Source organism: Ammospiza nelsoni, chromosome 6 (genome assembly GCF_027579445.1).
Source record: "Ammospiza nelsoni isolate bAmmNel1 chromosome 6, bAmmNel1.pri, whole genome shotgun sequence".
NCBI lineage: Eukaryota > Metazoa > Chordata > Aves > Passeriformes > Passerellidae > Ammospiza > Ammospiza nelsoni.
The window spans coordinates 56529823-56554354 of record NC_080638.1 but is presented as its reverse complement, the minus strand read 5'-3'; the positions used below and the strand labels follow the sequence as shown (position 1 = coordinate 56554354).

Below are 24532 nucleotides of genomic sequence, written 5' to 3'. Positions count from 1 at the left end.
GACATATGATAAGATGTGGTAAAAATTTTACAAAGCATCACATGAATACTGTCTACAAGAGCAACCTCTCACTGCACCATGAAATGATCCATCCTGTTAGGTAGTCTCTGTCAGTGACTGGGCCTGTGCAATTCAGCCCATGATCACAGAGCATCCCTCTATGTTCAAAGGTCTGTCTTGAAATATTTTCTTGAGGGCAATGAAGAATCAAAAAGAAGACAGATACTGTGGGAAGAGGGTGCTGTATGATATACAAAGTCCTTAAAAACCTTGTAAACCTTAAGTCACAGATGTTCTGAACAAATATGCAAATATCCATGTTCAGAAAGCTACTTAGAAATGCAGCAGCCTGTATCACAGTTCCCCATCTGTAAAATGTGAAATTTTTTCCCTTGAGCATTGTCTGGCTCCTTGGTTTAAAACACAAGCCCTTGCAGGAGATACTAGAAAGTGTGAGCAGGTGTGTCTATGCATATTCAGAGCTCACTGCAATGGAGCAGAGAACAGTGTGGAGGCAGATAGGAGGTATTAAAACACAAATTCTAATTAGTCAGCACTTTCAGGGTCAGATTCAAAGTACTTTATTTGCTTCTATTTATGCTGAGGCATCAGAAGAAAATATACACAGGCTTTCATTTTAACTTTGTGTCTCCTTCTGGTAACATGGGCATTAGACCCTTGGGGATTTTGCTGGGATTTTCCTCACTGTGATATTCTAGTGTTTGGAGGTGTCTTGTTGTTTTCAAAAGATAAGAGTGATACTGATCTGCAGAGTTGATTTCCAGACTGGAAACACTCAGTGCCAAGCACTCACAAGGCTCATGTACCTGTCTAGGTACAGGACTGAAGACACCAGTAGCACTATTGCAGTGCTGTACACAGGAGGCCACCAGCAATAATCTCTAAAATCCCTAGTTCTTGAAGATCTCTCCATGTGGACTCTGCCTCTCATCTTCCCTTCCTGACAGTACTTTCATGAGTTTGGAAGCACTTTCTTAGCACCAGTTTTCTGGGATGAAGTCTCTGACAGTGTGAGTCTGACCTACTTGAGACAACAGAACTATTACTTATCAATTTGATTAACTGGGGGCAGGGGAGTGTTGCCTTTCTTAAATATAGTCAAGAAGATGAGGCTCACACTACCCACTACAGGTAATTTTTATTCTAGTATGTTTGACATTTATAGGTGATGAGGCAATGTGTTTGATACAGGAAATTTGATAAGGTATAAAAAATCCTGTAATTTTCTGTTTAGCTGCATGTATGGTTTCAAACTGTCTCTAATTCTTTTGTTCAAATCCTCCCTAAAGTAAAGCTCTCGGTGGAATGGTGCATCACTGCATCACTGGCAGGTACAGCTGTATCCCAAAGGGGACAAATCCACAAATTTCACACTAAACTCAGGACTGGATGGAATGGTATGGAAAAGGGAAGGAAAAAAGTACATTAAACAGCAAGGGAGCTCCAGGAGTACCACCAAATCTTGCTGTCTTGACCTGGGGGAATGGCCCACCAGCAAACTCTAGGAGACTCTAAGACAGGCTAAGAACAAATCTGAAGTTTCAGCAGAAACAAGAAGAAGAGAAATGAGGATCTTCCTCTGTACACAGTGGTGTGAAGCAGATACAGGCAGACTGTAAAGTCAGAAAAGTTTGATGGGAAACTAAAGGTCAGTGGGTGACTTCAGTGTACACAAAATCAGAATTCAGAGGTGTGTGTGATTTTATAACTCAGCATGGGGCTTTCCCTAGAGAGGCTTAATGGACACTTCTTGATTTCTTAAAGGATGAGTCATTGCCTTTTCTGACCAGAAATATTCCCCTCTTATGAGAGTGGGGAAGCTGGAAATTATGCTAAATGTTTTTCTTCCGTTTCAGATACTAGAAAAAGTTCTTAGTCAAATTCAGAAAAATAACACAGTAGAAGAAATCAGAAATCCCAGAAAGTAATTTTTTTTTTTTAATTTTTTTTTTTTTTTACCCCTGGAGATACTAAAATCCATTCCAAATAAATCAATGTGAAATTAAACCAAAGCCATGAAAATAGCTATCCTCCTCCTCCTGTGGAAAATTAAATGTGAATCTGAACTTTTTTCTTTTTTTGCTGGACCATAGTTTCAGATCATGACTTAAACCTCTCAGAATTTGGAGAATTTGTGTAGTTTTTAATTTAGAAATGTAGTTGGACATAATCTGCCATTATGCAAGGCAATATTAATGTATAACTCTGACTTGTCCATCCTTCAGTACCATACCTAGCTGATTAGCATGAAGAAGAGTTTTTAGGAAAGCAACATGTCATTGAAATATTCAGTATATCAGTCAACTCTGAGTTGTGACTACTGCCTCTATTCTGAACCACGTAGAATTTTCATCTCAGAAATAACACTGAGAAGTTAATTCACCCTTTTCGATCCTTCCAGCTTTTGTTTAGGATCAATTTCTTTGTGTTTTCCAGTGCAGTTCACGCTCTGACCGCTTTAAAGTCGAAGTATAATGTTTTTCCAGTAGTTCAATGCAGTCACAAGAGGGCACCAGACTCTACCCTATTTCTCCTGCCGAGCGTGGTGGACTTCACAGTGGAAGAAAAAACATTAGTACCTCTTATATCCCTAAAGTTCACATCCTGTAAACATAATCTGTAAGAGTTTGTGCTGCTCCTAGGTAGAACAGTCTGTACAGAGGAGTGTGCCTGTGTGCTTATCCTCACCATACAAATAGCTGTTGAGCCACACACAAGATCAGGCTCTAATATTTATCCAAATATGGCAGAAACACAACCTTTTGCAAAGGATGGCTACAAACAAGCTGAGAAACAAGAAGAAAACAAAACAAAACCAAAACAAAAAATCAGGGAAATCACAGGGAGAAAGAGACAATTCCCTTGCATTAAAATAAAAAAAAATGGAGGATGATGGAACTTGCCAGGATGTGTCCATGATTCCCTGAACAGGATGTAAGTGGCAAGAGGCAGGCAGACCATCTAAGGCATTCAGCTGAGCCCCATGCAGTATCTAAACACCCAGCAAATTCTAAACAACTCTTTGATGAGCCCCACTTTGCCTCTCTGCCTCAGCAAACCTCTCTCCACATCATCCTGCACCACTGCTCACAGCAGCTCCTGCAACTTTATCCCAAGTCTGTTGGCATTTGGTGCTACTTGTAAGTACCACCAATTAAAGATTTATTATTCCATTAATATGAGAAATGTTGAAATGATTGCTGGGAAACCACTGGCTACTGGCAGGCCACCAGGAGACAGGAGTTAACATTCCTTTACTGCTACTAAAGTCAAGGCTGTCATTCCCATCGAGGTGCAGGACCAGAGCAGGGAACAAGACCAGCTCCCAGCCTGTTATCTCTGTTCATAGTCAGGCTTCTAATCGGGTTAACCCTTTAAACACAAGGTACACATGTGTTAGCAATCATTCTCTTAGGAAAAAAAAATCACGTTTTTAATATGCCTTTTCATACTTTACCTACTTCTTATCCTCACTTTTTGATACTCTTAATAATTTGTAATTGTTTTGTTCCTACTATAATTTATATTTTTATAGACTATGGCATTCTACTAAGCCACCAGCAAATCAACATCAGCAATAATTTGTAGCTACAGTATACTTTCCTTTTAACTTATTGATTCATCAGACTCTCAAATAAAATTTGGAAACAATCCAAACACTCCAGTAAGCCATCACAGCTGCTTTCTACTCTTCAAGGCTCATAGAGGGTCATTTTAATTTGCAGATAAAGCATTTATTTCTATAACCAGCATATTTCTCTTACTGATGCCTCATTTTATTCTCCTTGTTGTTTATGATGGGTCTAAAGAAAATAGCATTTCCGGTTTGGAAAATGTAAAACAACTGTCAACAGCTTGTTACTGAAGTCTCAACCACCAGAATTATTATTGCATATGAAACTCAGTGTTCTTATTTTTCTACTTTTCTCCCATAGATTTCATGGTCCAAATGCTTACCAACTTTAGGTAAGCATAAAAATAAATAACTACACCACATATTCCTAGAAGTTTTTTTTTGTTTTAACTGTGCTTTTGAATTATAACTCTCCAGTCTGCCATGACTGCAGAAATTAGTTTCCCACTGATATTGTAATTTTCAAGGACACGGCTTGTAGGAACAGCACGGTGCCTCCTGAAAGGCTGGTTTCAGGAGCAAAACACTGTCATATCAAAAGATGCAGAACAGAAAAGGTGCAAGCTCAAATCTGGACTAAAAGATTTGAAAGCCACACTCTAATGTATGTTCAAAAATATACGAAAAAAGGAATTATTCATTAACTTCTTCAGCCTGCAACCACTGCAGGCTATTTTGTTCTTACAGTATCTGCTGTTTCAAAGGAAGGTAGAGCTGATGGGGGAGAAAAGATCTTCATATGACCAGCACAAATACATTCATCAGAAACAGACTAGCTCCTGAGATGAAAATACTGTTCTTAGCTGGCTGAAAAGAAAGGAATACCTTGTGTACTGACAGGCTGCGCATGGTTTTTCAGCCTGTGGGTGCTATTTAATAGTAGATGCTTAGTTGCTATAGCAACTGTCATAGCCTATGGTATTTATGCTTAGATACAGAACACATATTTTAAGCAGCACCAGATAACATGGCACTCAAGTATCCAAAATGCACGTTTAAAAAAATCCCTATTAAGAAGTAGTTGTGTTCTTTTAGTTATTAAAATTCCTTTCTAAGGCAGCACTTTCGCAACAACAAAACAATCTTGTCCCTCACAAACGTAAACCTGAACTATCACAATGAGCTACCTTAAAATAAAACCCCAAAGGACATTTAGGACTTTAAAATCCATCTTTGCTGACTGCTAGTGCAACATTTGGAGACTTTTGCTGTTTGGTCTAGTGCATGGTGCTTTGTCCATAGAGGTTCCTATTGCCATTAACTTGGTATCATCTGGGCTTTGGTATCATCTGGGCTTTGTTCCTCCCTGCCAATGTCCACTACAATACACTTTTCACCTGCCATGGAGAACACATTCTCTGAATTGGCTGGCAGCTGTAGATCCTGATGAAAACACTGATTTTTACTTTGATTTTGTCACATCGTCCTGGCTGAAGAGATTAAACAAATACTGTAATGAGGGCACTCTCTTTCAGTGCCTTTCCACTGTAAGAGGAAACTCATAGTCACTGACTTCAACAGTGAGGGCCTGTGAGGGGTCTTTAACTCCAACCAAACCATTTTATCCAAGCAGGCTAAGAAAGTGAGTGGACTACTGCAGGCCTAACTGCTTCCCTGTGTCCTGTCTTCACTCTATTTCCTGCAATCAAAACATACAAATACTTCTTAGCAATTTATTATTGGTTCCATAAAGCTGCTAGCTGGCTTGGGTAAAAACAGCAGGGCTGCTTTTAGCTCACAGAGTATCTTCGTCTGTACAAGTTCTTACAAAGAACTCATTTCTTGGCTCATGTCACTGCTAATCCCCATGGCCTCCTTGCAGATAGATCAGATACAGCCATAAAACCCAAGGCCTGAGGCTGCTGGCCTGAGGCAGACAGATTTGTGCCTAGGAACAGAATGCTTTGCCATTGTTGTGCTGACAGCCACACTCCCCTCCCATCACCTGCCTGCTACCACTGCTCAGTTTTTCAAGCCCCAGCTGAGCCAACAGTGTCATATTCAGACATGTATTAGCATCTGCATGGATTAGCTGGGGTGATGAATGCTCTGACTGTGCTAGTCTCATTTTGTAAGCCACCTACATTTGATGCCAGCACCACTATCATCCAACATCAAGCTACAGTTAGCCCACAAATGTTCACTCGCTTATTACAAACCTTTTGGTTTGTTTTACAGGCTCCAGTTGCCCACTGCTCTTTGTTTAATTCTTCCTACAGGTAGGAGTAACAGCCAGGCCCAGAGCAGTGGAGAGAAGCCTACCCTCACAGAAGGCTGAGAAGTTCCAGCCACCTTTGGTGATCCATGCATTAACACACTGCAACGACCGCACTGTGACTGCAGACTGAACTCAGTGAAGTTGGATCCTGTACCTGGCTTATGGGGCCCAGCTGAGCTCCTGCTACAGGCTTGTTTCTTGAGGAGCAGCCACATTTAATTACTCCTTAGCTCTTTTTCCATCTGCCTCTGGATTTTTAGGGGAGCTCTGCTGCAGGAATGTGCTTGTCTGCAGAAGCACTCAGGACTGATTCATAATGCTGCCTATCTCAGAAGTAATCAGAATTTGCCAGGTTGGGCTTAAAGGAAACTATGTGTGCTAGGAATGGGCCTCCTGCCGTACTCTAGAGCAAAATTAAAAAGACAAACATATCTTAAATGCTTTAATCAAACAGTAATTATGAGAGAAACAATACAGACTCAGAACAAGTCCACGTTGTCTTTAGCAGGCAGAGGCAAGCAAGCTCTGTCCCCGCTCTGAACCAGTGGGATCACAGCCAAAAAACTCTTCCAAACCACAGGCGGTTGTGCTGGTAATGCACAGAGCTTGAGCTAACACACCTTGTCTCTCAAAGAGTCGCCAGCCAGAGCAGAGCACTGCACTGGCGACAGCTCACAGCTTCCAGTTCAGGGCTGAGTCATGTCTGGTTTTGTTGGGTTTGGGGTTTTTTTGTCTTTTAAAAGGGTGGTGTCAGCCGTGCTCCTGGACACTGCGTTGCTGTTAATTTTTGCGGTTTTATAAACATTATCCAGCTCTAAACAGCCTTCCCGTCACAGCCAATGTGTGAAAGACTGGCCAGCTCAGCAGGGGCCTAAGCAGCTTTGAGAAAGGAGCAGCAAAGCTCCCGAGGCATCAAGCACAGCCCGGCACAGGCTTGCTCCAGACGGGAAGGAAGGGGGCTGGGCGGGAGGGAGGGAGCAGTGGCTGCTTTCCAACGCCCGTGGCACGCAGGTCGCACCAGCCGGTACCAGCCGCGGCCGGAGGGAGAGGCAGGCAGGGCTCCCGGCCTGCGGGCGGGCTGCGGGGTGGGGAGAGCCGGGGCTGGCTGCGAGACGGGGAGAGCCGGAGCTGCTGCGGGATGGGGAGAGCCGGAGCTGCTGCGGGATGGGGAGAGCCGGAGCTGCTGCGGGGTGGGGAGAGCCGGAGCTGCTGCGGGATGGGGAGAGCCGGAGCTGGCTGCGGGATGGGGAGAGCCGGAGCTGCTGCGGGATGGGGAGAGCCGGAGCTGCTGCGGGGTGGGGAGAGCCGGGGCTGGCTGCGGTTCAGCTCCCGCACCGCGGATGCTCCGCTCGGGGAGGCGGCGCGGCACGGCTGGAGACACGCAGCTCTCAGGCAGGGATTGAAGCCAAGCCCGTCCTTCCGCCGAGCACGAGGCTCCGCTGCCCGGCCAAGGGAAGGCAGCTCAAGGCAGCAGCTCCGCTCGGGCCGGCCCTCCTGCTCTGAGGCTGGGGCTGCAGCTCAGATCACTCCCTCCATGTGCTGAGGATGGATCTACACCTCAGGCCTGGTTGGAAAGATCGAGGCAATGCCTGCTCCTGTTACATCAGCCCTGCTGCCTCCTGCTTCAGACAAAGACAGCATCCCATTCATATTTTATACAGGCTGCCAGTGCTTTTAAATCCCTTCAGAACTTCCACTCGCTCTGGAGATCTTGCTGCATGTCAGTGGTGACCCGGCTTCCCAGGAGAGACCTGCTGAGCTGATTTGCACCATTGTCCCTGTCACCCATGTTATTCACTCCCTCAGCAGGCAGGCTGCTCTGCAGTGTCTTACTAGGTGCAATGCCTTCCAATTGTCTAGAAGCTTTGGGTATATGCTCTTGTGAGAAATGGATTTGTAAAGAATTCTTAAAACCTGATAGAAAGTTCACACAATCTTATACATTTGTATGTAAACACTTAGATAAGGTGTGTTGATTTAGGAAGGCTATAGAATAGAGATTATATTGTTGAGAGAGACTGAACTACAAACAAGTTTCAACAAGTTTTAAAATATGGTCTTGTAAAAATACTAGATGTTTCAAAGAACTAGAACTATGAAAGATGTATTGTAGTAGGACTATGTGGGGAAAAAATATAAGTGATTTGTGTTAGTAGTAATAGTAGCTCTCCTGATGTTAGGAATATTAACACACAAACACCAGAGGTTTATGTCCAAAAAGGAGACAGAGGAGTCCTTTCTGGCTTTATTCAAATAAAGGGAGAGGCCATGGGGCATTCCCCTGGGATCTCTCGAATTTTTGGAGGACACAGCGTCATTTTTAACCTAATTTCCCGGCCGCATTTCCCTTCTCTCTTTCCCCATTGGCTGAGGTACTTGAGAGGTACAGACTGCCCGATAACCTGACACCAAAGATTTCCCTTTAATGTAAAACCCTCCCTTTTAATTTTTAATTCTTACAGAATTTAGGGTTTTTTCTTCCCCATTGTTGCTGTCATCTCTCAATGTCTAATTTCGTTTATCAGCAAACCTAAAGTTTATTTGTGAAAGCAAATATCTTTTTCCATTCATCAATCAGTGGAATCCTTCCCATTGTTTCTTTTATTTTCCAGAGCTAGTTTTATGTACCAACATACCCACAGCTTGTTTGTAAAGACAAATCTGATATTCCTCTCACTGACAATCCTGGCCAGTGATTCCCTCACTTTTTTCCTTTTCTTTGTATGCAGTTACTTTCTTCATTTCAGGTAGTTTTGCAGACATCTCTTTCCAGCTCTCTAGTAAATACTTCAGGCTGCATTGTTTTGCAAAGATCTGTCCAGATTCTTCCATTTTGACTTTTCAAGTTTTGTTTTTCACATATGTGAGATGTGAGAGTTGCGTTCTGTTGGTAATCAAATGAGGAGACATCACTAGTTTCTCAGATTTTTAGTGAAGATGGAGAATCTTTCACAATTTTTCTTTCACTGGTTTAGTCAGAAATAGATTATGTAGTTCTTAAGCCATAAAACATCCTCCAGTTTTACTGGAGAGGTTATTGAGGGGGAAAAAAACCCATAAAAATGTTGTGTAGCTACACAGAAAAAAAAAAAAAGAAAAAAGCATCAGAAGAGGGGACTTTAGTACCTTACTCTACATAGATGATGCTATCACTAGAAAGGGCAATGCAAATGAACTCTCCAAGCTGTGCTCCTTCAGGGAACAGCCCCCACACTGCCTCCAAAGGGGCCTCCACGGAGGCTCCAGGGTTCATGCAGGATTTGTTGTGGGAATACCTATTTGAATTCCTGCGGGGCAGGGGCTGCCGGGGGCCGCGGGAGGAGGGTCGGGCCCTGCTGCCGCCAGCTGTGGGAGGCGGTGCCCTGCGGGAGCAGCCGAGGCGCAGAGCCTGGATCAGTCTGCTCCAGGAGTGTGATGGCTCCCGGAGTGACTAAGGCATCATCGTGACAAACCAGGCACTGCTTTGGGAAAGACTCTGCCCAACGGGAATGTACTTTTTCCAGATATTTTTCACACTGACCATCTTTTGTTTCACAAGCAGTTTAGAGATTACCAGGATTACATCTTGGCTGACTGCATGTTGGGGATTACAATGTTAGAAATTAATTGTCTAGGGTTAAGTTTAATCGTAACTTGCTTTCAGTTTAGCATGAGTGGGTCCTGCTGGAGAGCTAAGCAGGGGAGTAAACAGAGAAAGACTGGGTATCTTCAGATAAGAGCTGAGATCTTGAAGGGCCCCAGGATGGAAGATAAGAACAATTATGGCTTGCCCACGTGGACATGGAGAAAGAATTCCATGAGGTGTTAGAAGACTCCAGACCATAAACCACCATTGGGCACAGGAAGATCAGGTGCACAGACTGTGGGATATAAGGGCCCAGGAATTTCTTGGTTTGGGATTCTTCTCCAGAGGCACCACCTCAAGCTGAAAGAAACCAATTCTGGCTCAGAACCCAGGGTCAAAACTCTTCCTTAACATTGCAAATCTTTGGAGGTGACGCAGTTCACAGCTGAGCACCTGGACAAAGTCTTTGCACCTGTGGACAGCAGGAGATCTGGCATACAGATGTGTTTTAGATTCTTGTTGGTGTGGCTGGCGTGGAGTACTCAATTCTGAAAGCAGAAGCTCCTTGAAGCTTAAGGGACACCAGATACCAGTGTGGGAGCTGTGGGTTGTGTACAATGACTCAGGAGAGTTTTACCAAACAGTACAAGCTGTAGAGCACATCAGGCTCTTCCACCAGTGCATGTGGAGGACTGGGACAGGGAGGAGGAGGAGGGTAACTTGGATTACTTTGTGTTACTTTGCCTTGACTGAGGCTGCATTCTAACATCGGAGAACATGGTGTGATTCTGGGCTTGTAGCTGATTGTGGTAAAGACCTAGAAATACAGTTTCACCATAATCCACTGACAGCTGGAAATGCCTGTTATGAAGGAGACACAGCCATCATCTGTCCTGGTCACTGAGTTCTAGAGGGCCTGTTCTGCAGTGCTGATTCAGTTGAACTCAAAGGCTTTTATGCCTTAGTGCCTTTTATGTTGACAAAAGAAAGGAGACCTCTTTCTTGACTGTATAGAATCCAGTAAAAGGACCTCCAGTTTGAATTGAGTGTCACATGAAGTTGTGAAGGGGATTTTAAATGTCCATCATGGGAAAACCACCCTGGAGAACTGTGTGTTAGAGTGTGAAACCAGAGGCGTAACAGCGCAGACATCAGCCAAGCTATTAATGAAAAACTCAGATCTGTGTGATTCCAGGGGTGCTGGTATGGAAATACATCCAGGTAGTGCATGCACTCTGTTGAGCAATGCCGCAAGAAGGGAATACTTATAGACAACTTCTTAGATGAGTATTATGACATTTTCCAAGGTAACCATGGTCAACAATGCAATCCACAATAATAAAGGATATAGCGTGTTCCTGGTCAGATCAGTGATGGTCTCTGACATAAAGGATGTTTCAAGCAGCCAGAACAAAAGGGATCACAGCCCACCCAGTCGGGGGATGGCCAACCTGTGTAGAGGCTTCAGGCATGAACAACTACCTGAATGCACAGGAGAGAGCTGACATTTCTGAGCAAACTGAAAGCAACTACGAAGTTGCAAATTAACTTGGGGCTACTTCTACAAAGAAGAGCCAGAAGAAGTGAAAAGAGATGACTGAGTCTTCTCCCAAAAAGCAGATCTTGTTGTGCTATGGAAATATTATTTCTTCCTGCTTTACTGTATGCCGCTCCAGCTCTGCTGTTTCCCAGCCTTTCCTACAGAACCTCAGCCGCAATCCTCCAGCTCCGGCTGCCTATCCCACCCTTTCTCCAGCTCCTTCCCCTCCCCGTCCCGCCGCGCCCGGGGGCGGGAGGCAGCAGCTGCCGCCTGTGCGGCGCTCGGCAGCCCGGGCCAGCCGCCCCTCCTTCCCCCGGGCTGCTCCGGAGCAGCCGGCACGTAGCGGCTCGGCCGGGAGAGCGACCGAGAGACGCTGCGGCGGCCTAAGTGCTTGCAGATGTGCAACTGCATCGGGCTGGGGTCACGGCGGCCAGCAGGGTTTGGGGAGGGGGTTTTGCTCAGCAGGGCGGCGGCAGCTTTAGGACAGAATGAGTTAGGTTGGAAAAGACTTCTGAGATCGAGCCCTGTCAAACAGGACCTTGTCAACTAGACCACGGCACTAAGTGCCATGTACAGTCTTCCTTCAGCACCTCCAGGGATGGTGACTCCACCACCTCCCTGGGCAGTCCATTCCAGTGCCTAATCACCTTTTCTGTGAGGAAATTCTTCCTAATGTGCAGCCTAAACTCCCTACAGCACAGCTTAAGGCCATGTTCTCGCTTGCGCTGTCACTGGTTCCCTGGGAGCAGAGCCCGAAGCCCAGCTAGCTGCACCCTCCTGTCAAAAAATTGTAGAGTGATAAGTCCCCCCTAAGCCTCATCTTCTCCAGGCTAAACACCCATAAGCTGCCTCAGCTGTTTCTCATAAAACTTGTGCTCCAGACCCTTCACCAGCTCTGGTCTCTTCTTTGACCCTCTAGCCACCGTAATAGCCTTCCCGAACTGAGGGGCCCAGAACTGGGCACAGCACTCCAGGTGTGCTCAGCACAGGGGGACGATCCCTGGTCCTGCTGGCCACACGATTCCTGACAGAGGCCAGAATGCCCCCGGCCTTCTCGCCCACCTGGGCACTCCCTGCTGACTCGTGCTCAGACGGCCGCTCCCCGCGGGCTGTGAGGCATCACCCCGCCCCCAGCACGCGGGTTCCTGGCTCTGGCTGCGAGACCCGGGGCTGGCGGCCGGGCCCGAACAGGAAATGCCACAGGCCTTGCTAATGGAGTGCTGAGGCCTCCTGTCACCCCGCGGGGCGCAGCTCCGGGGCTCCCTGGCCCTGAAGGAAGTGGCGCCTGACGGCAGGGAGAGCCTGGACCGAGGCGGCCAACGCTCGCTCTCCCCTCCCCCGCCAGGGCTCCCCGCGGGCTGCAGCGCGGCCAGGTCTGAACCTGTTCCCGCCGGAACCCGTGGCCGGGAGCCCAGACACACCGCGGCGTCTTGGCTGCGATTTGAAATCGGGGCGGCCCCGCCTCGCCCCCGCCCCCGCCTCCCTCAGCCTCTCACGGCCGAGGGGCAGGGCCAGGCTGCCATGGCAACCCCACAGCCTTCGGGGGCGGAGCCCGAGGGCGGGACAGGCGGGCGCTGTAGCCAATCGCAGCGGCGAATGGCGCCTGCAGCGCCTGGCGGCAGCCAATAGCAGCCGCCGTCGCTCCCTGGTGGGCGCGGTCTCCGGGAAGGCCCGCCCCCGGCGGACGCGGGTCCCTTTGTGGCCTTTGACAATAAGATGGCGGGCGGGGGGAGGCGGGGCCAGTTGGCCCCGCCCGTTCTTCAGGCTCGGAGTGGACGGTGAGGCGGGAGCCGAGCGGGAGATCGTGCGCGGGCGTGCGCCGGCGACAGCAGTGACAAGGCGGTGAGTACGATGGGCTGGGTCGGGCTGGGCTGGGTCGGATCCGCGGGAAGCCGGTGCCGGCGGAACCCGTGGAAGGGACGGGATCGATTCAAAATGGCGGCGAGAGCGCGGGGGATGAGTAACCGCCGGGAGCGCTGAGGGGGCCGGGGCGGCGGGACTGGGGACCCGTTCCGCACCTCGGTCCCTCCCGCAGCCGCGCTCCCTCAGCGTCCGCGCCTTTCCCGGGCGCTCCGCTGCCCTCCCACTGCCGGGGAGCTCCCCCTCGCTCCCCGCCCCGGTCCCGCCTCTCCCCCCGGCTCTGCGGGCTCCCCCTGCCCAGCGCTCCCGGCCCCCACCTGCGTGTCCCGGAGCTCCTGCCCCATCTGCTCAGCCTGCCGCCCTTCCTTCCCCGGGTGCTGGGACCCCTTCCCAAATCTCTCGGATGCCGGAGAGGTGCCTGCCAGCCCCCTACGCCCTGGGGGTGGGCAGACCTCAGTGCTTCACAGGGCCCTTTGTTCCAGTGTGAATAGCGATGCTTCTGGCCTTACCATCCCTGTGCTGCGACTGCATCCCACCTTGTACCTCGACACCACCACATGGGCAAACGTGCATGGCTAAAGAGGAGGAGTAGCTCTCTTCCCGTCTTTTTCTCCGCTGTTACACAGAGCTATGGTTCCTTCCCACGGTTCTTAGAAAAGCCAGTGTTGGAGTGGAGAGGATTAGTGTTAGTAGAGGGGAGATACGGCCCCTTCTTGCCTTCCCGTGCTTGCCATCATCACTGTACTTACGGCTGTACAAAAAGCAGCACCGTGCTTCACTGAACCTCCAGCACTGGCCTAGGTACGTCTTGTCTGCTTTCTCCTAAAGATAAGCACTGCTGAAATTCCCTATCTTCTCTGTTAGCCCAGTTAGTGGGAAGCAGCTTTTTTCCCTTAAGTACTTAACTATATCTTTGGTGGGATATCACTACGAGTGTAAATTGAGTATGAACCTGGAATGTCTTAAGTTGATGCTCTAATAAGAATTGGATCAAATTTCAAGCACCTTTTTTGTAAAGCAGACTGGGAATTTGTTGATCCTACAAGCAAAACTTGTGATAAATTACATAATCTGTGCTATTATTTATTTAAAAAAGCAAAATAACAAAACCCACAAAGCTCCTTTTCCCTGAGTGCACTGTGCTGCAGCTAGCTGCTGTCTCCTTGACAACTTTTCTTTTTGCATAGCTGTTTCAAACAGCAGTTTAGTTGAATACACGAAGTTTGGGCTCATGACACTGAGGTAGCAGAGGAAGAAAGGAGATGATGTAGCTCATCCAGATGCTGCCTCTTGGATGGAGAAAGGTGCTGCTTGAAATTATCAGGGGATTTTGAACACCTTGACTCTGAAGCACCAAAAAAGGTTTTGCACAATGGCTAATGCATTATACTAGCAGAGGTCCACGTGGTTTGGTTATTGACCTAGGGAAGAACCTGGAATCACATGCAGCAGGTTTTGCACATTATTATATTGCATGGGAAAACTTTCCCTCTGTAGTATGTAAATAGATAATAGATTACAGACTGGCTTGGCCTGCCACCATCCCCTATCATTTAGGCTGTGGATGTGATAATGGCTCTTTCACCAACAGCGACGGTCCCCTCCTGTATTGTCCAATGTCTTGGCAGGCAAACAGCCACAGCCTCTCCTTCTAAAATTGTCAGATGTACCAAATATCAATTTGTTTTTCTCATGACTGCACCATCTTTACCTGTAGTTCTTGGCAGGGGGTTGGGGGGGGATGTTTGGTGTTGGATGTTTGTTTATGCCCTTGTCACCTACCCTTCAATAAAGTAGAAATTTTGGGATTCAAATAGTTACCAGACACAGGCTCTCAAAGAGATTACTTTTCATTTACAGAATATGTTCAATGTGTACCTGGGGAGCAAAAACTTCTGAACTTTTACAGTGTCATAAAGTGTTTGCCAGAAATAAGAGATAGTTTATTGACTTGATAGGGAGTCTGACTGAAGTTGTAGTTCAGATGCCTTGAGACGCTGTTTCTAAAGCTGCTGTGAGCTCAGTCCATTAAAAAGAGACTATGAGTTGTTTGAAATACAGTTTCCATGACATAACATCATTTAGTTTGGATATCTGGGATCAAGTCAAAAGCTTTTGGCTTGAGAATGTTAAAGGTGTTTTTTTTCTCCCATTGTAGTATTTTAACGAGTATGCAGCTTCTTGAGGAAAAACATGTTTTCTGCTGTCCCACCCCCAAGTGCTTTGTCATCCACCTTCTTCTCCCTTCATTTGAGAACAAGCAATCTTGAAAAATTGTTTATCACTACACAAAACCAAAAATAAGATCAGATGTCCATGTGCATCCTCTTAATTTGTTTCTTTTCCAGGTATGCATTTCAGTTGCAGACACAGAACTGTCTTGTACTGCACAGACATGTCTAGAAAAGTATCTGAATTGTTTCCATAGTTTATTATAAAAGTTTTTATAGCCTGTTGGAACAACATTCTTTTTCATTTCAGTAGTTAAGGGAATTGTTGCATGTGATGGGAATTTGTATTTGAGATACCAAATCTTATTATGATTTAAATGGGTTTTAAAAACTCAGCCTTTATTGTTAAAGCAGTTTAATTACTGTCATTACTTTCATTATTGTCATCTTGCTAAGTAAAAATTAGTCATAAAGTTTCTATGCTGGTAAAGGAAAATTCTCTCTCATGTTTTGCTGTGTTAGAGTTTTGTGTTTGTGCCACCTCATTTTCTCTAGATGCTACAGAGATATACATGGGTTTGTACAAAAAGTGAAAACTATAGTTTTGTAATAAAATTGCTTTCATTACCTTTTGTTTGTGTACACTTTAATGCTCATATGAAAGATTTTTGTTTGCTCTTTAAGTGGCAGAGCTGTAGCCATAAGGCAAATGCTGGTCCAAAGGTCAGGGCAGTAGCCTAGGACCTGGAATTAAACTGGCATTTTCCTCCTGCTGCAGATTCTGGGGGTATTGTTGGCCAAATCACATTTGTGCTCTAACTGTGCATTGGGTTTAATGGTACTATTCATGTTTGTGGGAATGATGCTCACATCCTACAGGACAGAGATACTGAAGGAAAACTGCCTTGTTCTGCATGTCCTGTCCCTGCCTGACATCCTGCTTGCTTCCCTGTGCTTGGCAGGTGGTGCTGTCACTTGTACTGCATGGACTCTTGCTCAGTAGCATGGGAGAAGAGGCAGGACTGCATCAGACACCATTCCTGGTATGTCACTTTTTGCTTCTTAAATGAAACCCTGACCTGGTACTCTGTGCAAGAACAGGATGGCAAAAAACTGGACTGGCTTTATGATGTAAGATACTAATTGAAAGCAAGTGTTAGAAAAAAATCCAGTGAATGCTGTGAAAGGTTTATCTTTAAGAGTAGATAAATGTTTTTCCTCTGCTTCTAGGGGCCCAAGTGTGTGTGATGTATTCTTTTTTCTTCTTATTTTCAAGTTTTCTCCTGTGCTCTGTTCTCTTGGTGTGCCTTAGAAATGCCAAATTATAGATGTATGAAAACCAGGTTAACATTTAATTGAAGTTTTAATTACTCTTCACAAGAATGTAAGTTGAAATAAAAGAAGCTTCAAACTCTGCACAGTGTTTAATGTTTGATGATGTAATCATACATGATTTGTAAACAGTCCCAAAAGTTTCTAGAGGTTGTTTCACAAGGGGGAGGAAGGGTATGTCCAGAAATTACTGCACATAGAAGTGTAGGAAAGATTAAATAGGATATCCTCTGATAGGAAGTTTGCAGGAATGTCTGAAAATCTGGGAAAGGAACTATAGAGCAACAACAATATCAAGTATTTAAAAGGAGTAATGGAAATATGTTGGGTTTCAGGATAAAATTTCAGAAGCAACATCCAAAGTATTTAATACATAGCTAATCCATGGATAGCTTTTAAGAAGTTATGAAAAATGACTGCAAGACCAGGTTTATTCTGTATTGTAGTCTCTGCACATTATGATTTCTAAAGAGTTTTGTACCTTCACTGCAAAGAAATCTTTTAAGAGTTGGCAAATCCCACTGAAGGTTATTTCATGGATATATACAGCAATGTTACAAGTGTTGTTCAGTGTCAGACCAAGTGTTTATCTAGCTACTGTGCTATCCCCAGGTTTTCACAGTAGATAAGCATGTAATGTATTTTGAAAGGAACAGTGTTGTTGCCCTTTGGTGGATTTTTGGTGTCTCTGAAAAAGCTGAGAGAAAATTCCTTGAAAATACGTGGAATGTACCGTAGCAACCAGGAAAGCAAGGCAGAGTTTAAGGCTTATCAAGGAAGATGGGAGATTATATAGAAAGACACTGCAATAGTATTTTGGTTTTATTAACTTGTAGTTGAAAAACTGTTTTGTTTGGGTCACTACCTTGAAAAAAAGCCCCAAATATTGGGCAAACAGAAATTCTAAGGACAGAAGACTTAGAAGGAAAACAAGGAAGATGCATAAATGTAAAGATCAGGTATCAGCTTTCATTTGCAGCCCACTTTTTATAAGACTTAAAGAGGTGCTATATACTGCATTAAAAAATACTTTGTATTCCAAGAGACCACCTGCAATATTTGCATGGGGCACTGTTGTCAAAATTAGTGCAGTTCAGAAGAGCTGAGGCTGGTACTTGAGAGGGTACCCCTTGTGTAATTCAGCAAGTGATTTTAGGTGTGAATACTGAATATCCTGCATGCACTCTGTGGATTTTTAGCTGGTGAACCCAAGCTATGAATACAGGAATTTTCCTGTCTTACAGTCAGTGGGAAAGGAGTACAGAAGCCCATACAGAGGATGACTGGGACTGTCCTTACTGCACTTGCCCAGTTCTTATTGGAATTACTCATTTCACTTACTCACCTAAGGAAGGGAACCAGAAGGACTGCCTTGGGCACCTCTGCTCAATGGCTCAAGTTACATGGAACAAATCTAGATATTGCTGTCTTTGTAGCCAAATAAGCTAATCTTTTCACATGTGCTGCCCATGGTTTTTTTTTCATGTTACTGTGTTAGGCATATTAATGTTCTGGAGGGATGAAATCTTTTAAAGATGGTGTGCCAGGTTGTATTTTTATTTCCAAAATCAGAGGTTAAGCATGCCAGTAGAAACTCTACTGGCAGAGAGGAATGAGGAGAAACTGCCTGTGTAGTAGAGTAGGGGAAATGCAGCAGGTGAGATGTTTGCTTCTGTGCGAGGCAGCAGCTCCTGGGTTGCCTCAAGTGTGGAGCTCAATGGGAGCTTTCTCCAGTGCCATGCCTTGTGGGAGCCAGGAGCTGGGAGCCCCTGCCCTCTCTGATGCCTTGTGGGAGCCAGGAGCTCCAGCCCTCTCTGATACCTTGTGGACCTGCTCACCCCTGGTTCCTGACCCCTGTTGTACCACACTGGCCATTCTAGAACATGGTATGACAATTCTGATGTTTCTTTTTAATAAAAGATTAAAGTTCACTGTTCTCTTTTTTTAGTACCATTTTTTTCCTCCTCCCTCTTGAACTGTTTATATTGTACATGATTTTTTTTTATTTGTTTCGGTTTTATGACAGGACACAATGTTTGTGCGAGGATTAAAGAGAAAATGTTTTGATGGTGAAGAAGATATTGAAGGCACTCTGGCTGGTATTAAGGCTATTCCTTCCTACAATCTGCAGCGGCAGTCACTCCTAGACATGTCCTTGGTTAAACTTCAGCTGTGTCACATGCTGGTGGAACCCAACCTTTGTCGTTCGGTGCTCATCGCCAACACGGTACGGCAGATCCAGGAGGAGATGACTCAAGATGGGACTTGGCAGATGATAAATACACAGAGCACAGGGCAGGCGTCCCTGGATCGTCTCATTTCCACAGATATCCTCTGTCGTTCATCTAGGGATCACCAAGCTGAGGGAAAGCACGGGCCAGCCTATGGTACCTTCAATAAAGACTTTGAGAATGACCAGGCACATGATCATTCAGAAACTATGTCAACAGCCCCTGCAGTGCAGACACCAAGAAACCTGCAGAGCAACGTGTGGGAAATGGAGAGTCCACAAGAAAATAAAGGAAACTTTCAAAAATCTTTAGATCAAATATTTGAGACACTGGAGAATAAAAGTCCTAATACTGTTGAAGATCTGTTTTCAGAAGTTGACAATTCTTATTATGATCTTGATACTATGTTAACTGGCATGATGAGCAACACAAAAACGGGACACTGTGATAGTCTTGAAACATTTTCTTCTCCAACAAATACAGCTTCTAATAATTGTAAATCTGATCTTAATGACCTTGATCATATTGTGGAAATCCTTGTTGAATCCTGAAACTCCTTGTGTGGAGGTAAAGATCTGTTAATGGGAAGAAAAGACTGGAGAGAGCAATTTCCACAGTTGGTTCTATCAAATCTGCACGAGTATTTTACAAATATCTATATATTATATAGATACATATATTAAGAAGCACTTCATATTGCAAAATAGTGTTAACTCTTAAAGTTAACCTGCAACTTGTAGTGTAATAATCTGATTTATTGTCCACTGAACTGTAAGTACATATGGTAAATGTTTCTATGTTGGGGGTCACAGGCTCTTGAAATTGGATTCCTTTTACCAATTTGTTTTAGCCTTTGATGGAGGATATCCTCAGGGAGAGGGATTCTCTTATCTTCTTACACTTCTCCCATAAAAATGGTAATAAACAGAAGAGAGAATAAGTTGGATAACTGGTTTCCTGTTCCCTCCAGTTTCCACTTTGTTACATGACAAAACTCCTACCACACCTGCTGCTTCTGTGTTAAGTCCCTACATGGCTCTTAAAGAGCAGTATGCAATAGTTCTTGTTATCCTTGCTAGCTTCTTCTGGGTTTTGCTACAATTTTTACTTCAAAAATAGTTTTAAAGTGTTTATTGGTGTTTAGATTTTTCCAGGTATTTTCCTAAAATATATTTTTTACTACAGATGTTATGTCAGCTGCTAACTTAGTAACTTTTGATCATATCTGCAGTTGATGTATTTTTTGCAAGATTTTCAAAAAGGGATGTTTTTTTACCATGAGCTACTCAATGTAGTTCAGTAAAGTGTATGTAAATGTAAATATGCAATTTTATACTTTGCATTAAAATGTAAGAGCTGTTTTCATGATTCTGTTTTATAGAGTAGTACTTTACTAAATTGAGAATTGTACATCTATGCTTTTCATACTCCACATATTTGAGTATCATTATAGGAAGATCTTTGATCTAGCTAGACACAATTACATTTAATTCATTTCAGACCATACTTTTTTGTTAACTACAAACCTAAATGATGCAGGTTTTTATTTATGTGTATTTATATGTAAATGTCATCAAGTGAATTGTTTATCATTGAAGTCTACCATCAAATATTTGTTTATATGGGATAACTATCTTGCACTAATTACTACAAAAAGTGTTATTAGTGGCCTTTAAGTCTCACTGGTTGGTATGTCATGATGTCTTGTCATAATTAATATGCTCCACTCTTACCAAGGGTTTCCTCTTGGCTTTTTTAATAACAAAAAATGTAATACAACATGGGATGGTGGTCTTTTCTTCCAGCACATTTGGTTTAGAGTGTATCTAACTAATCTTCTTTCTAGGAGACTTTTTTTGGGGGAAAGGGATAATTTGAGTATAGCCTGTGATTTCATTATAAAACAACAAATGTTTCCCATCAGAAGCTGCTACTGGGGAAAAGCCCCAAGCTAGCAGGGTGTAGGGAAGGGGGGAAAGATGGATTGGTTTCTAGAATATGTGGGCCATGGCTGTGCCAGGGGAAGACATCTGTCAGTAACAAGTTGTTTTCTGTAGATCTGAGCCAAGCCAGCTGCTGAAGAAGAAAAGAGAACCTTGCTGTGTGTGACAGGCTCTGCCTTGCCATGAGTGACCTCACCTACAATGCCGATTCTCAAACCTGAAAGGGGATTGGAGGTGCCAAAGGGGTGTTAGAACATCTGAGTATCACTTCAAGAATAAGGAGACCACTGAGCTTACCTGCTCTAGAATCATCTGCTTTGAGGAAAGATATCATTTAGCTAAATTTTGCAAACTCAACAGTTGAATGTGTATTGGCTCCATCTTCTGAAACCATGCACTTAGTGTGAGTCTTCAGTGAACTAGATGTTTCCTTGTATTAAATTTGGCATAAGGTAACTTGTAGTTGCTGTAATTAAACTTTGATTAATAACTTCATATTAAAGGAAGAAATAGCAAATAGGCACTTGCAAGTTCAGTCTGTAGGATACAGCTGGACCACAGAGAAGCCCATGCCTTAACTGAGAGATCACTTATAGGCAATAAATGCTGATTCAGCGGGATCCAAATACAGATAAAAACTGTCATATCTCACAGTGAAAAAAAAGCTGGCTTATGGGGTAGTGTTTGTTGTAGTACAGAAATTCTTACAAAAATTATAAATCTGCAGGTAATTTTTCTTGATGCTTTTCTGTGTGTGAACCACAGAAGTGGAAAGCAGATGCCTTAGGGTAAAACAAAACCAGTTTCAGTTTTATAAAGGGAACATCAGCATTGATTGGAATAATTAAATATCTTCTGTTCCTCTGGGAAACTTTTCCAAAACTGCTCTGAACTGTGTTGAAAACCCACAAGTTTGAGCAACTCTGTGTGTTCCACCCTGCCCTCATACCCTCTATTTTCATTAAATGTGCATTTTCATGTTAAGATATTTTAAAAATGCTCTTCCCCACCTCCTTAGTGTGCATCAGTCTACAAGTTACAGACAGGAATCAGAATAAGTTGTTCATAACTGTTAAACTGTGTATGTCAAGTGCACATGTGTGTATTTATAACCTGGGAGCATTCCTTTACTGAGGAAGCTGTGCCTACTAAAAACAATTTATAGAGTCCACTTGGCTTAACAGGAAAGCTGTTAGGTAAGCAGGCGTTTGTGGAGTTAAGCATTTAAACAGAAATATATATCCTGTTTTATTACATTCTTAAAACTTATGCCAAATCTTATGTCAAATCAGGCTCTTACAAGCCTGATACCTTGGCTCAGCAGGGTTAAGAATTGGTATTGCTGAAACTTGCACAGTCACCATGCAGAACTGTTGGGTGCCTGCAACTGGTCTGACTTTGCAGAGACCAGTCTGTAAAATCAGCTTGTCTCCCTATTGCTTTAATAATGTGTCTCACTCTAATTCAGCTTCTCCTGGTTAATAAAAAAAAAAAAAAAAAAGAAGCTTTATTTTTTTAACTGCTATTCTCATTTCTTTAGTGAGCTGTTACAACAAATGGTGAGAGACAATATTTGCTGCTGGGGATTTTCTTAATTTCTACATGTAAATGGGAAATTTAAAGGACATAGCTTCTGTAATTAGGAAGGGCTTCTGACAGATTTTGCTACCACTCCCAGCAGCCTTTTTCCTCTCGTGCTCTTAGGGAAGAGTTGTGGAGCTTGCACAGCATCAGGGCCATGTCAGACAGGGCTGTTGGTGTGCTGATGGCACTGGGCTGTGGAGCTGCAGCACAGCAAGCACTGTCAGGCACACAGCTCATATCCAATCTGCTTCCTTTGCAGCTAGCACTGAGTATCTGTGCCCTTCTTCTGTGCCTGGGGTTTTATTTCTCCTTTTCCCTTGCCAGAAAATCAGAGGTCAGGCACAAGAAGTGCAAGGATCCAGGCTGCTGTAACAATGGCTTGTCTGCTTATTGCTTCTCTGTTCCTGTGGTGTTTGTTAGTTTCTTTTAACCCCCTCTCTCTGTGCAGCTCTGGAAGTTTGCCTAGCAGAAAACATCACCTGTCTCTACAACCAGAGCTGTATTTGCCTAAAGAACAAATTTGGTCAGTAAAGAGAGAATCAGTGTTTGAATTTAAAAAGCACCTTTCCTGAGCAGACTGCCTTGGAGGCACAGCAGTGAAGGGTTTCAGCCTGGAGCAGGTGAGAGATTCACACACGAGCTGAGCCTTCAGACTCACCAGGAATTACCTGTTCTCAAAGCTGTCCTTAGACTTTTTTGAAGTCTTGGGTATGTCTGGGCTACTTTAGTAAGCATTTTAAAAGGCATTATTGTAAATTGACTGAGAGTATAGTTTAATATTGTAATTATCAGACCATCATGGATTTTTTTGTGTCTCAGAATATTGATTTGTGTGACTGCTTTACAGTCTTGCAGCTTATTCCATATTCCCTTATAGGTAAATGAACTGTCAAAAGCTAGAATGAAAAAAAAAACCCAAGACTTTTGCTTTCTGACATCCATAAGACAAATAAAAATGCTTTCAAAAATTACTTTTGTTCAAAGTGAAAATATGCTTGTGTTTCAAGCCTGGGATGTGGTCCCATATGCAAAAAAAACCCCATGACTGATGATGACAAATTTTGTTTGCTCATCAGTTCTTATATGAGTGTTATTTCACACTCTGACTAATACTAAGAGTACAAAGCCACCAAGTTTCAAAGAAATTAAATAAACATCTTGGGAACATGCACATTTTTGTCAATCTGGCTTATTAAATACAAGGTTTTGCAAGGATTGTCTGAACTTATTTTGGTGTCTCTTGCAAAGCTGACAGCTAAGATAAGTTTTCCTACTTTTTTCCCAAGGAGTTTTCATGGAGAGATGAAATCCCATTGAATAATTTGTCAGGAAAGAGACTTATTTGAGATGTTTGTAAAAAATCTTTTGTTTTGAAAAAAAAACTAGTGAAAAATACAAAAACTTCATTACTTGACATGATTTTCTTAAGTTTGTATGGCAGCTCTTAAAAAACCCAATAATTATTCATTTGCTTAGCCAACATTGCCCCAAAAGGAGTGGTTTATGACCTGAAGAATTATTGAGGTAAATGTCCATGCATGACAAACATGTCAACAGGAAAACCTAATGCCAGCAGCTGCTTTGCATTGCTAGGGAAACATTTGAGTAATTTCAACTGGCATCTTTTTAGGGAAGAGTAATTGAAGGTACAGGTGATTACATGACTGCTTGCAAAACCAGAATTAAACAGAAATTGTGTCCCCATGTATGCTGTGTTTGGAAGTCCCCATGGAGCTCCCCATGGAGTGGGAAGTGCAAGGATGTACTGCAGTAGTAAAATGCTGCAGCAAAGGAAATAGTATATACTAGTTTTCATGTTCCATTCACAGACAAGATTTGGAGAGGAAATCAAGAAAAAGTAACTTCAGCCTGGAGTTGTACAAGCTGACAAAACAGGACTTCCAAAGGAAAGAGTGGGTATGTTGATAAAAAAACTCTAAACTCAAAAGAGTTTAACATGTAAAAGAAAAAAAACCCAGTACTTGTAACAAATTCACTTTTCTGTGTTTGAAATCATTACTGAGAAAAAGGCTAGACATGGAAAGCACTGGGTGTTTGCATTATTTTGTGTCCAGTGAACTGACTGAAGTTTAAGACAAAATTGTTGAATGGTTAATTATTTAAATTGAAGCTTGGTACCACCATTTGCTTTTTTGCCTCTGCTTTGTTTGAAGGGTATAGGGGGAAAGTGCTTTTTCTTGTAAATTGTGATTCTTTTGACAACAGAGAACACTGGCTAATTTCCTATCTAAGAAATATTCAATAAGGTGTTGTTAGGTTTTGTAATAAGCATCTTGTGTCATGGCCTTTCTAATAAACTTGAGTAGGTGTAGGAATAGTTTGCTCACAGAGGCTTTACACCAAGAAGAGGTGGTAAAACTAACCAGGGTTTGGTGCAGTGTGCTCTGCCTTTCTCACTCCCCTGTGGAAGGC

General features: G+C 43.7%; 1 protein-coding gene and 1 pseudogene across 3 annotated transcripts; both read left to right on the top strand.

The window, feature by feature from the left end:
• Positions 1–9037: 9037 nt before the first annotated feature.
• On the top strand, positions 9038–11025 carry LOC132074878 (SHC SH2 domain-binding protein 1-like; annotated as a pseudogene).
• A 1690-nt stretch (positions 11026–12715) lies between these two features.
• Positions 12716–20351, top strand: CDCA4 (cell division cycle associated 4). 3 transcript variants are annotated; one of them, XM_059475113.1, is made up of 3 exons: positions 12716–12820; positions 15972–16052; positions 18368–20351. In XM_059475113.1, the coding sequence occupies exons 2-3, from the start codon at positions 16014–16016 to the stop codon at positions 19121–19123; spliced, it is 795 nt and encodes a 264-aa protein (XP_059331096.1). In that variant the 5' UTR covers positions 12716–12820; positions 15972–16013; the 3' UTR covers positions 19124–20351. The 3 variants fall into 3 exon arrangements, with proteins under 3 accessions (XP_059331096.1, XP_059331097.1, XP_059331098.1); XM_059475114.1 differs by lacking the exon at positions 12716–12820 and adding an exon at positions 13493–13639; XM_059475115.1 differs by lacking the exon at positions 12716–12820 and adding an exon at positions 14781–15186.
• The last annotated feature ends 4181 nt before the right edge of the window (positions 20352–24532 follow it).